General features: G+C 43.0%; 1 protein-coding gene across 2 annotated transcripts in view; it reads right to left on the reverse strand.

Annotated features, from left to right (window-relative positions):
- Positions 1-292: 292 nt before the first annotated feature.
- Positions 293-10776, reverse strand: part of LOC119272152 (peptidyl-prolyl cis-trans isomerase PASTICCINO1-like) — a 22799-nt gene continuing 12315 nt past the window's right edge. For both annotated transcript variants that reach the window (XM_037553720.1, XM_037553714.1), the window contains 13 exons: positions 10391-10472; positions 9821-9979; positions 8870-8927; positions 8023-8171; positions 7313-7410; positions 7170-7239; positions 6854-6913; positions 6009-6065; positions 3520-3588; positions 3265-3342; positions 1177-1278; positions 1029-1100; positions 293-798 (listed from right to left, as the gene is read on the reverse strand). In XM_037553720.1, coding sequence (XP_037409617.1) covers positions 517-798; positions 1029-1100; positions 1177-1278; positions 3265-3342; positions 3520-3588; positions 6009-6065; positions 6854-6913; positions 7170-7239; positions 7313-7410; positions 8023-8171; positions 8870-8927; positions 9821-9979; positions 10391-10472 — 1336 coding nt within the window. In that variant the 3' untranslated portion in view covers positions 293-516. The remainder of the gene's footprint in view (positions 799-1028; positions 1101-1176; positions 1279-3264; positions 3343-3519; positions 3589-6008; positions 6066-6853; positions 6914-7169; positions 7240-7312; positions 7411-8022; positions 8172-8869; positions 8928-9820; positions 9980-10390; positions 10473-10776) is intronic.

Raw genomic sequence — 10776 nt, forward strand, 5'->3', positions numbered from 1 at the left:
ACAATAGGCTGGTGCAGGTTGTCAAGAGGGCTTAGCGACCGGAATACAGTGTTAGAGGGCTATGTAGCCCATAAAAAATCGATAGATTCAGACGTTAGTTTTGATGAATTATGTGTACGCATAAAACTGACTTGGGAATCACATCTACAACATTAGGGTATGTTGTTTCTAACTTTGATTTATACACTATTGGTATTTTTACTCTGTATGTTGAAACAACTAACATTCATGAAATGTCATTGGGGTATATATTTCGCTTCAAGCGGAAGTACAAACAAAGTAAGGAAAAATATACAGTATATAAGTTCGCTTCAACAATGCATTAGCAGACACAAACGGCAATCAATTTTCACTGTTACAACAACCGGTGCTTACTCACGATTTTTCAGTATCACTCCAGTCCATATATATTGGTAAGATTTTCATAATGTTACAAGATTAATTCTGTATAAGTGAGGACTGTATATGTGGAAAAATTCCTTGTTTACAACTAAATCTCTCGTTACTGCTGGCTGCTCAGAGTATTGTGCACCTGTTCATACCAAGGGAGGAGAAAATCCGCCTCGCAGAAGGCCAGATGCGGCCAATAAGTCCTGGCCTCTCTTCATCAAAGGCATGATCTGACTCTGCACTCGGAGGACTAGACTTCCCGCTTCCATTTCTATCCCTACTTGTCACTGCCTCGCCAGACCCTGCCGTGTCGCCACCATTCTTGGACTCCACACCAACTTCAGATATCTCTCCTGGCTTCTTGTCAAATAGTCCTTTGAACTGCTTCCTTGCCTTCTTTTCAATTTCCTTTGTTTGTGCATCAACTGTTAGTTACAAACTTTGAACACTATTCCCTCCGTTCCTAAATATAGATCTTTGTAGAGATTTCACTATGGACCACATACATTCGTATGTGGATGCATTTTAGAGTGTAGATTCACTCATTTTGTTTCGTATGTAGTCCATAGTGAAATCTCTAGAAAGACTTATATTTAGAAATGGAGGGAGTATGAGTTTGTGCATGTTCTGTTGCATACCTGTTCCTTCTGTTTAAGTTTAACAAGGGCCGCTGTAGCATCAGGTTCCGAGGACTTATCAACGGTTACCATCTAATGAAGCGATGCCATTACATATAGATTAGGCCTCTACCAACCAAACATGATTCTGAAGCATGGTGCCACTAACCTTCTCAAAATCGTTCTTTGCATCACCAAAGTCCCCACCTAACATGTATGACATTCCTCGGCGGTAGAGTGCTTTGACATGCACAGGATTTGCATCAAGCACCTGTTCAAACACAAGTAAATCAAAACAACAGCAGGATAATAATGTGAACCTTGTGCAAATCTATACTTTGTAGAGGCTGATGTAGCAGACTTGAATGGAGTTCAGGAGGTGAAGTGCAAAATTGCAATCCATGAGGGAGTAGAGCAAAACTGTAAGTCCATTTGACCTTTGATCCCCCAACCCTAGTCCATCCGACCTTCACCCAATGGGCCATGTGGCTGTTTTCATGGTAGCACTGTCACGACCTAGATTATGGAGCGCATAGTGGTGGATGGTAGGAGGGCGAGGGCGAGGGAGTTTAGGCTTGGCGCCTTGAGGATAGATCTGTTCTGGAGGAAAAACGTCCCCTTTTACCGAAAAAGGCTTTCACCCCGCTTTATATATAAAGCAACGATTCTCAACAACCCGGTACAAACACCCGCCAACACTACACACGCACACCCAAGGCAAGATACATAGGCACTGAGCGCAGCAACAACATCCCTAGAGCTACGAGAGCAACCGGGGTCCTCAACCGTGAACACGCCACCGTGAAGAGATGAAGCCACATATGACGAACCGTGGGCTCCAAGGCGGCGCCTTCAGGAAGGAAACGGCACCAGAGCACCGCCACCGCCTAACCCGAGGATTAGAGTTTCCCCTGGAGCAACATGACGGGCAATGATACCCGCGACGACGCCTTCAAGGGAATGAGCTTCGCCGCCGCCGGTCCGTCCGAAGATAGAACAGGTTTTCAGCCCGGCCAACACTCACCGCCACCGAACACCACACCCCGGCGACCACGCCGCCCACACGGCCATGGCCACCGGGCAGCACCAAGCCATGGGCTCTGCCCATGAGCACCACGGAACCACCACCAGGGCCACCGCCCCGACATCCAAGACCTTGACACCCCACTCGAGACCTCCCGCTACCCCAACCAAAGATACCCCAACCAAAGATACGGGCGGAAAGGATCCACCTTTCGCACCCCTGGGCTGCCCCCAACGCCTCCATCAACCCGTCCTGCGGCACCGGGCGCGAGGCGAGGTCGGTCCTGCTGCCGGGCGCGAGATGAGCTCGGTCCTTGCTGCCGAGTGCGAGACGAGCGATGGACCGTAGCCAGGGAAGGACCGAACCTTCGACGATGGTAGCGACCAGACGACGAGGAGAGTGACCGAAGGTCGAAACGGGCCGCCTACAAACGAGCCGACGCCGAAAAAACAGCCGCCGCCGCAGCCGAACTGCCGTGATGTCGGCTCAGCGAATGGAAGCCGCCACACCCAGAGGGCCGAGCCACCCCGCCGCCGCCGCCCACAGCCGGAGCAGCCACCACGCAGGGCCACTGCGCCAACCCGTGCCGCCCGCCGGAAAAATGCATCAGATCCAGCGGGCACACACCCACCACCACCAGCCCTAGCCTGCCTCCAGCCCCCGACTGAAACCAGAGGAGAAGAAGGGCGAGACCCACACCGCTGCGCCGCCACCTCCGCCAGCAGACCACCACCGCGGAGATGACCGCCCGCAGCCCGCACCCACCGCGTCTGGATCTGGCAGCCTGCCTTCACCACACTGGCCGTGCACCACCAGGGCATGCCTGTCACGCGGCCATCGCACCCGCTCGCCACCACCAGCGCCGATGCGACGCCGCGCGGTGGAGCCCCACGGAAGCGCCGCCACCAGGTCCAGGGCCGTCGGTCCACGCCGACCACCCCGCATGAAGAGACGAGAGGGGCCCCGCCGCCGCAGGCGGCGACCGGGCTTTGCCCGGCCCCGCCCTCTGGCAGCGGGGAGGGAGGATCCCCTTTTCTCTGTTTATTTCTTCAATACCTAATTACATGTTAAATTGTGTAGCTTTATAGTGCAGCTTGGCAGTAGGCTAGGGAAGACTTGAACCGACTCAACTAATCAAACAAACTAGACATGGAAACCAATAAGGACCTATCCGGACGGGTCCAGTACCCCATGGCGTGAGAAGCTATGCCCAAGTTCCTTTCAGTGAATTACCTTATTGCACGCTTCAATAGACTTCCTGTACTCACCCATCTTCTGGTAGCAAGCAGCTACATTTAGATGTAGAGAACTCTGCATTTGTAACAACATAAAAGGTTTAACAGCAACAAGTAGAAAACCATATACTACTAATGGGAGGAGAAATGTGTGTGCGCGTGGGGTGGTGGGGTGGTGGGGCGGGGGTGATCTAGTGGTCAGTGCATCAATCGGTATGGTAGGAGAAAGCTGGAAAATAGAGTATCATCGTACTCTTGAATTGGCAAAGATTTTCCCCTCTTCATCGTCTTGAGGATGCACGTGGTTATACTCCCTAAGCAACTACATCCATAGAGGGTAGGGAAACCAAAGTCAGCAAAAAGTTTAAGAGCTGTTGGCATGGCTTGTTTCACATCCAAGCATTTTCTTTTGACAAGCAAAGTAAGTTTTAGCATGACTTTTCTTTTTATAACTGGAAAACAGAAGGGGAGCCCCAAAATAAAAGGGTACACTATATTAAAAGAAAATGAGCACAAAGATATCCACAGCATATTTACAGAAGGAAAAAATTAATGGACCCAAACAAAAGGGGGGAAACAAACATGGATTTCCGTGGACACCTGCATCGAGTTGCATACTTTGTGCTATCTCACTGAATACATGGGGCTGCACAAAAAAATCTAGAACTGACAAAAAAGATCTCCCAACCCCCCTGTAAAATGCTTTTTGCCATATACTTTGCATCATGTGAGCTAAGCTCCGCCAAAATAATAATCTTAGTACAATGAGATATCCTGAACTCCAGCACATTTATCCCAACAACATGAATTGCAGAATTTGCATGAAGCACCATGATTAAAATGAGAGTCAATTTATAATTAAGAACCACAACGGCATGCTCATGCCGTGACGTTGGCATAGCTGTGGTGTTATCTCTTGTTTATTGTCAATATCGCTTTAATTCATTTACATTTAACATTTAGATTCAAATTGAAGAATTTCGACACTTCGCACAAACCTCAGGCTCCACTGAGAAAACTAGTGGTGCGGAGCACCCTAGGGTCATCACCATGGCTTTGGCTTCATTGCCAACACATCACATATACTAAGGTGAATTCCATCCTTTATGTGTGTCTACTTGGTTCTCTCATGGGTGATATACTACTTGACCCTCCTTCATGCATACATAGGTTTGAGCTGAGCTTCACGCAAGTCAAGGAGGAGTGCGCACAAGAGTACGCCCACACCATACACAGAGAAGCTTGGAAGCAGAGATGGAAGAGAGAAGATGGGCAGCTGGAATCCAGTAGCCAGACTATCCAGCCTATAGCCGGACAAAAACCTCCTCTGGATCACCATCTGGCCCTTCGTCTGGCTACCGCGCACAAGGCAACAGAAGCTAAATTGGTGAAGTCAGACTGCCTGGCTTGGAACCCGGACAGTACAGCTCCTAGAGCGAGCCCTCTGAGTGGCGCCTGTGGAAGCCCTGATCCGGACGAGTTGCAGGCTTGCGACCCGGACAGGCCGGCATGTGCCTGCGTGCAAATCTGGCCCACGAGCTATGTATCCCCTCTCTCACCTCCCCCACTTAGCTCTTCGTAGCTAGGACTATATATACCTTTCCCCCACCTCCTCTCTAGGGTTAGCAAAGCAGAAACTAGATCTTGAGAGAGCATTGCTCCTTGACTCCTTGTACCTCCTCTTAGAGGATCAAGCCCTCCTAAGGGAGAAGAATCCCTTTGGATTACCAGGACCTCCACATCCTTTGGATTGGAGAAGACCATCTCTCAAGACCCTCACATATCTTAGAGATTGGGGAAGGACTACCCTAGTTATCCTTTATTTTCTTTGTTTTTCTTGGATCTACATGCACCTCATGTATTGGCTTGTGATCTGAGGGATACTTGGTGTGGATCTTGTCCAATTAGTGTTCTCTCGTGTTTTCTTGTGGATTTGTCCCGTGTTCTTCGTGAATACAGACAATACACCCCAAATCCCTCTCCAATTCGTGAAGATCAGGCCACCCTAGGGGTTGGTCCTACATCAACCAGTTGACTAGATCTCGTCAGTTTTGGACAAGACAGGTTTCCCTCAACCCCAACCCTTTTTTGTAAAAAAAAGGAAGTGCATGGTGCACTTCTCCAAAAATCTGAAATGAACTCAGCAGATGTAGTGTCAAATTTAATCTGTATATTGAGCAATCAATTCTGGTGGGTAGCAGATGAACTTAGGCACTTAGCACATGCTATTTTGGCCTATTTTTAGCTCTTTTGGACTTTGCTTGTTCTTATATGTTGTCAGAATGTTAAACTTGCATAAAGAATGTTTATCCGCCTTTGTTTTCGTTTTCAGGGCTTGTTGAGCTGTGCCCTCAGCAGAACCCTCCTGTACTCTATGCTGTGTGACTCTGTGTGTGTGTGTGTGTGTGGGTGGGTGGGTGGGTGGGTGGACATTTGTGATACCTTGTGGCCGTGGTGGTTTGCTTTATTTATAAAGCGGGGCGAAAGCCTTTTTCGGTATATGTTGTTAGAATGTTAAACTTGCATAAAGAATCAAAGGGAAATAATATAACACCGACATACAGCATGAATAGACTGGCTACTCTTCCTGGCCATGCCCGGGAACATCTTTGCAAACAAGAATAGTTGTTTTTAGGAAAGATGTAGAGACACAGATGAATATCGCTACCTAAGACTCAATTTATATAATAAATAGAAGTAATCAATTTACTGCACAGCAACTTCAAGTACCAGTGGACATACCTTCTCGTATTTTGCTTTTGCAAGTTCAAATTTTCCTTCTTTAAATAGTCTGTTACCCTGTGAAAGCGATTCTGTTTAAAGTCAGTTGTCTAAAATCTAAAACAATAATGAAGTACCAGATCAAAATTATGAAATACTTTGTAACTAAGTGCTGGTTGAATGTAGGCTCAAACTCTAGCAAAAAAGAGAGCTCAAAATCACTATAGACTAGACCCAGCTGATGGCCCAAAGGAAAGCTCAGGATTCTCATAAGCCAAATACATCTAATGGCATCTTAAACCAAATAACCATCTTCAGGATTGCAAGACACTTGGTTGAAATTCATTTGACATGTTGCTCTAGCAAACAACATTTAAATAGCAGTTGAAATCATTTGTCCAAATAGAAAGGAAAGAGAGAAACTAAATTTTTATGCAAAGATGTCTCATAAGTTTCTTGCATATACCCATTTTCTGCAAAAGTGCATTTACGACAGTCTTGTTGAAGTGTATATGAGGATTGCCTAGCCATTTCCATCAGCCCGGACTTTTGGTTGTGTTGGCTAGTGCATGAAGCTTAACATGGTATCAGAGCCCAAGGTCTTGAGTTCAAGTCCTGACTTTCGCAATTTATCTAAAAATTGCTGCTGCCCCCCTCTCTGTCCACGTATAGGCCTCTCACGTGTTGACTTCCCGCGTCACAAGTGAGAAAAGGTGTTGAAGTGTATATGTGGATTGCCTAGCCCGCCTAGCCCTTTCTATCAGTTCAGACTTTTGATTTTGCGTTGGCTAGTGCATGAAGCTTAACAAGTCTCACTCGAATACAAATTGGCGGGATTAAAGATAATATAATCATTGTAAGTATACCGTGTTCTTAATTTTATCTGCCTCTTCCATGATTTCTTTGAAGGTCAAGCCAGTCCAATCCTGCATTTGTACAATGATCATTTGAGAAAAGAAAATTCACTAGTTAAAATCATATGACAAGCATAACCAAAGAAAAAATATATTAAATATATAAATAATAGAAATAATTCCGTAGGTAAATGTTGCACTGAGTTATGAGAAAGCTCCCAAGGGAAACTATTAGCATTTACCTGTGCACATATGTGACGCATGTAACACAGTCTATTATGGTACTATGACACCATAAAAAGCAACAGAAAAACAAATGGTTTCATACCTTGGGAACTTCAAATCCAAGTAATTCAATTTCCCACCGAACATGAGCTCCTTCAGGAACATTCGCTGGCCTGTTGCACCATATCCGATTATTCAAAAAGCTTCATTGCCAAAAAAAATTACGAATGTAAAGGTTGATACGACCTTGGGAATTTATCATACGCAAAATCTGGAGGGCAGGTGACAATAGATTTTTCACCAGGAAGCATTAGTCGAACACACATTTCAAATCCTTCAGGAACCTACGACAATGCATCAAAACATCTGTTACTCTTCTTCAATTGATAGGATGAAACATATTTTCACATTCAATACTAGAGATATGTAGTAACAGAATTCTAAGAGAAAACGATAACAGGAAGTGTATAAAAGTATTGCTCCCTCCGTCCGAAAAAGCTTGTCCCTCAAATGGGACAAGCTTACATCCATTTGAGGGACAAGCTTTTTCGGACGGAGGGAGTACTTATGTGATAACAAAGTCCCATTTTATTTTTTCAAGTAAGTATGTAATAGTTCTAAGAAAGGACAATAAGTATACAGAACCATCAATTTGGAAGCGAAGCCCTGAAACCCTATTGGGAGTTCAAATTATTAACATATACAAAGTTTAAAGGTCAATGCCATATGTGATCAACTTTCACAGTTTCTGTACTGTAAATTCTTATTTTTGAACTAAATAAAGTCTAAGTGATACTTTAAAAAATAGGAAACAAAAGTAGGATTCGGAGACCCATGGTTCTCGAAACAAAATGGTCGGTATTATTTTTGTTGTCCATTTGCCACATTCTGATAGCAAGATTTAATAAAGTAACTAAGATTGATTATGTAGATAAAATAAAAGCTATAATATTTACCAATCCTTCTCCAGAACAGAACTCCAATGGTTCCCCATCATTATCAATTTGTGTATCATAAAATACTGACTTTGGTTCATCAAGGAGCATCCCCTTGTAATGAACTCTTAACAAGCTATCATGAAGGGGGCAGTCCATAGGAAATTCACCTGATATTTTGGAAGAAAACAAAAAGCAGCTTAAGTAAGCGTGTTACATGGTAAAACAAGAACGGGAAATGATAACTTCATGTACTACTCATCAAGATTAAAAATCTACAATGACCACCCTATTAACGAACTTGCACTTATAAAGTAAAATTAACATGATAAATAGCAAATAGTTTTGTCTAATTTCTCACTCCTTAGTTATGTTCTTAATCTGTATTCCAGTATCCTTTTAGACCTATTACTTGAATCAAACAGAAAACCATCCATCATTCCAAGTAAAAAAAGGACAACAGGAAATAGGGAGATTTTAAACAAAATAGACAAATGTGCTATTACATTTATTACCTTTTAGATCTGTACTTAATGGATTTTCTACTAATAAAGTAAAACATTGAAATTCTTCAAATGGTAAAAAGAGCTAAAAAATGTGTATCCTCTAAAGTATCACAGTAACCAAGCACAAGAAAATCGAAAGGTACCAGTTTTCAGTAGGTGGACACACAGGACAGAAAGTAACACTTCCGGTATAGTTCTGTGAAAGATAAATTTTGCTACACTACAAAGGACAGAGGGAAGAAAGCAACATTTATAGTATAATTCTGTGAAAGATAAATTTTGCTACACTACAAGGGTTAAAGGTGTTGGGACCAGAGGGGACATAGGTAGTATCAACATGTAAAATACAAAAGGTTACCAACCACTTCCATCCACTACACGGCGCTTTATGAGGCGTCCATCACCAAGCATATCCCTCACCTATTATTACATCACACAAACTGTTAGCATAACTTTGTATGTTATACGCATAGTTATAGCTAAAAGAAGATTCTAGTGATGAACAAATGAATCACAGTAAAGTATAATACAATTAGGTGCGTATTCGATAAAGTAAACTAGAGTAAGAAGCCTTCAGTGTGTTGTATCTACACTACCAGCTATAAGAACCTGTGTGCATTGAAAAGTTAGGTAAGCTGGAGTACCTATGATGGCCCTATCACCCCTTACCAAGTGAATTTATTTTTATAAAAAAATGTCAGTTATCCATATTGGATATTTTAGGCCATGACACAACTCTAGTATCAATATCCAGTTCTCTACTGCTTCTTTAAATGAGCCAGAAAATCATAATAATTCGATTTTGGTCTTCAACTTTCTCAAGTAACATGAGATTTCCAAATTTCCTAGGTAATAAATTTCTTCGATGTATTTTAAAAGCCACAAATATTGATGGTTTGCCAGTCGTTAGTTGTGATTGGTTAGATATGGAAATTGACTAGGCTACCTTGCATGCTTTAGACTTTTGATGAAGCGAATTGTGGGTCTAGCGCCTTGATTTAGATTTATGTTATAATGAATAGTAGACCATGGTGTGGCATCACAAATGATGGGTAACAAATTACTTCATTATACAGCCCATAAAATCAGTTGTAGTGTAGTATATGAATCATAGTCATTTGGTGATAAAAGAAAGTATGACCAGACAAACTTCATCATCCTCAAGGAGAGCATGTAATTCCATCAAAAACACAGCCCGAATAAAGCAGGAATACTATGGTATGTAACGGAAACCCCCTAGAAGACCATAGGCCGTAATTCAAATTCTAAACAAGTGTTTAATGGAAGTGTCTAATAGCTAATTATGACTATACCTGAGTAAACTGAACAAGTTCCACCTCAAAATGAACTTCTTCAAGGCCTTCAAGTTGCGGCATTACTGAGGACTCTGTCAAATAGGTATTGGTAACATAAATAGTTGCTTTTTCCTTGCGTGCCATTGTTCCAATTCCCATCTCAAGGCCTTTAGGTGCCTAAACTAAAACAGGAAAAAAAATGCATAGCAAACAGAAGTTAGGAGAATCAATGGGAATGATATAGCTTTTTATGCATTTTAGAATGATAGAATCAGCAGATGAGTTTTACATTACACCAAGTATGCTAGACCTAAACTAGATGGCCCAAATAATTCGTACAGTGGGCACCATGTGGTTCTCAAATACTCCCTCTGTAAAGATATATAAGAGCGTTTAGATCACTGAAGTAGTGATCTAAATGCTCTTATATTTCTTTACGGAGGGAGTAAGTTGCAAATTTGGACAGAAGTGTTTAGACAAGCGCATGATATACCTATATCTTGCATTCCTATAAGATACAATAGAATGTCCAAAAGCGCAAAATTAATACCCTATGCTGTTACTACATGCAACAAGGATGCCACTGACCTCAGATTTACCCAAAGTGAAGAAATATGGCACTTCTTTACTGGGAAGAATTTCTTTTCCATCTGCTGTTCTTGCAGTTATCCTGGAGATGACAAACAAAAATGTCCTAGTTAAATTATTTTTCATAAGAAGGTAAGTAATATCATAGTAGGCTGAATATGTAGATGCAACTGTTAGGAAATATGCAACTTGTATTTCCTGGGGGCCAATGGCCAGTATATATATAGATGTACAGGTGGTAAATATGCATGAAACCCCTCATACAACAGGGAAATTATACAAGCTATAATGGAACATAAAGGGCAACCTGGTGCATGTAGCTCCCGCTTGCGCAGGGTCCAGGGAAGGGTCCGACCACTTTGGGTCTATAATGGAACATAGTATAA

The sequence above is a fragment of the Triticum dicoccoides genome, chromosome 1A, assembly GCF_002162155.2.
Source record: "Triticum dicoccoides isolate Atlit2015 ecotype Zavitan chromosome 1A, WEW_v2.0, whole genome shotgun sequence".
NCBI lineage: Eukaryota > Viridiplantae > Streptophyta > Magnoliopsida > Poales > Poaceae > Triticum > Triticum dicoccoides.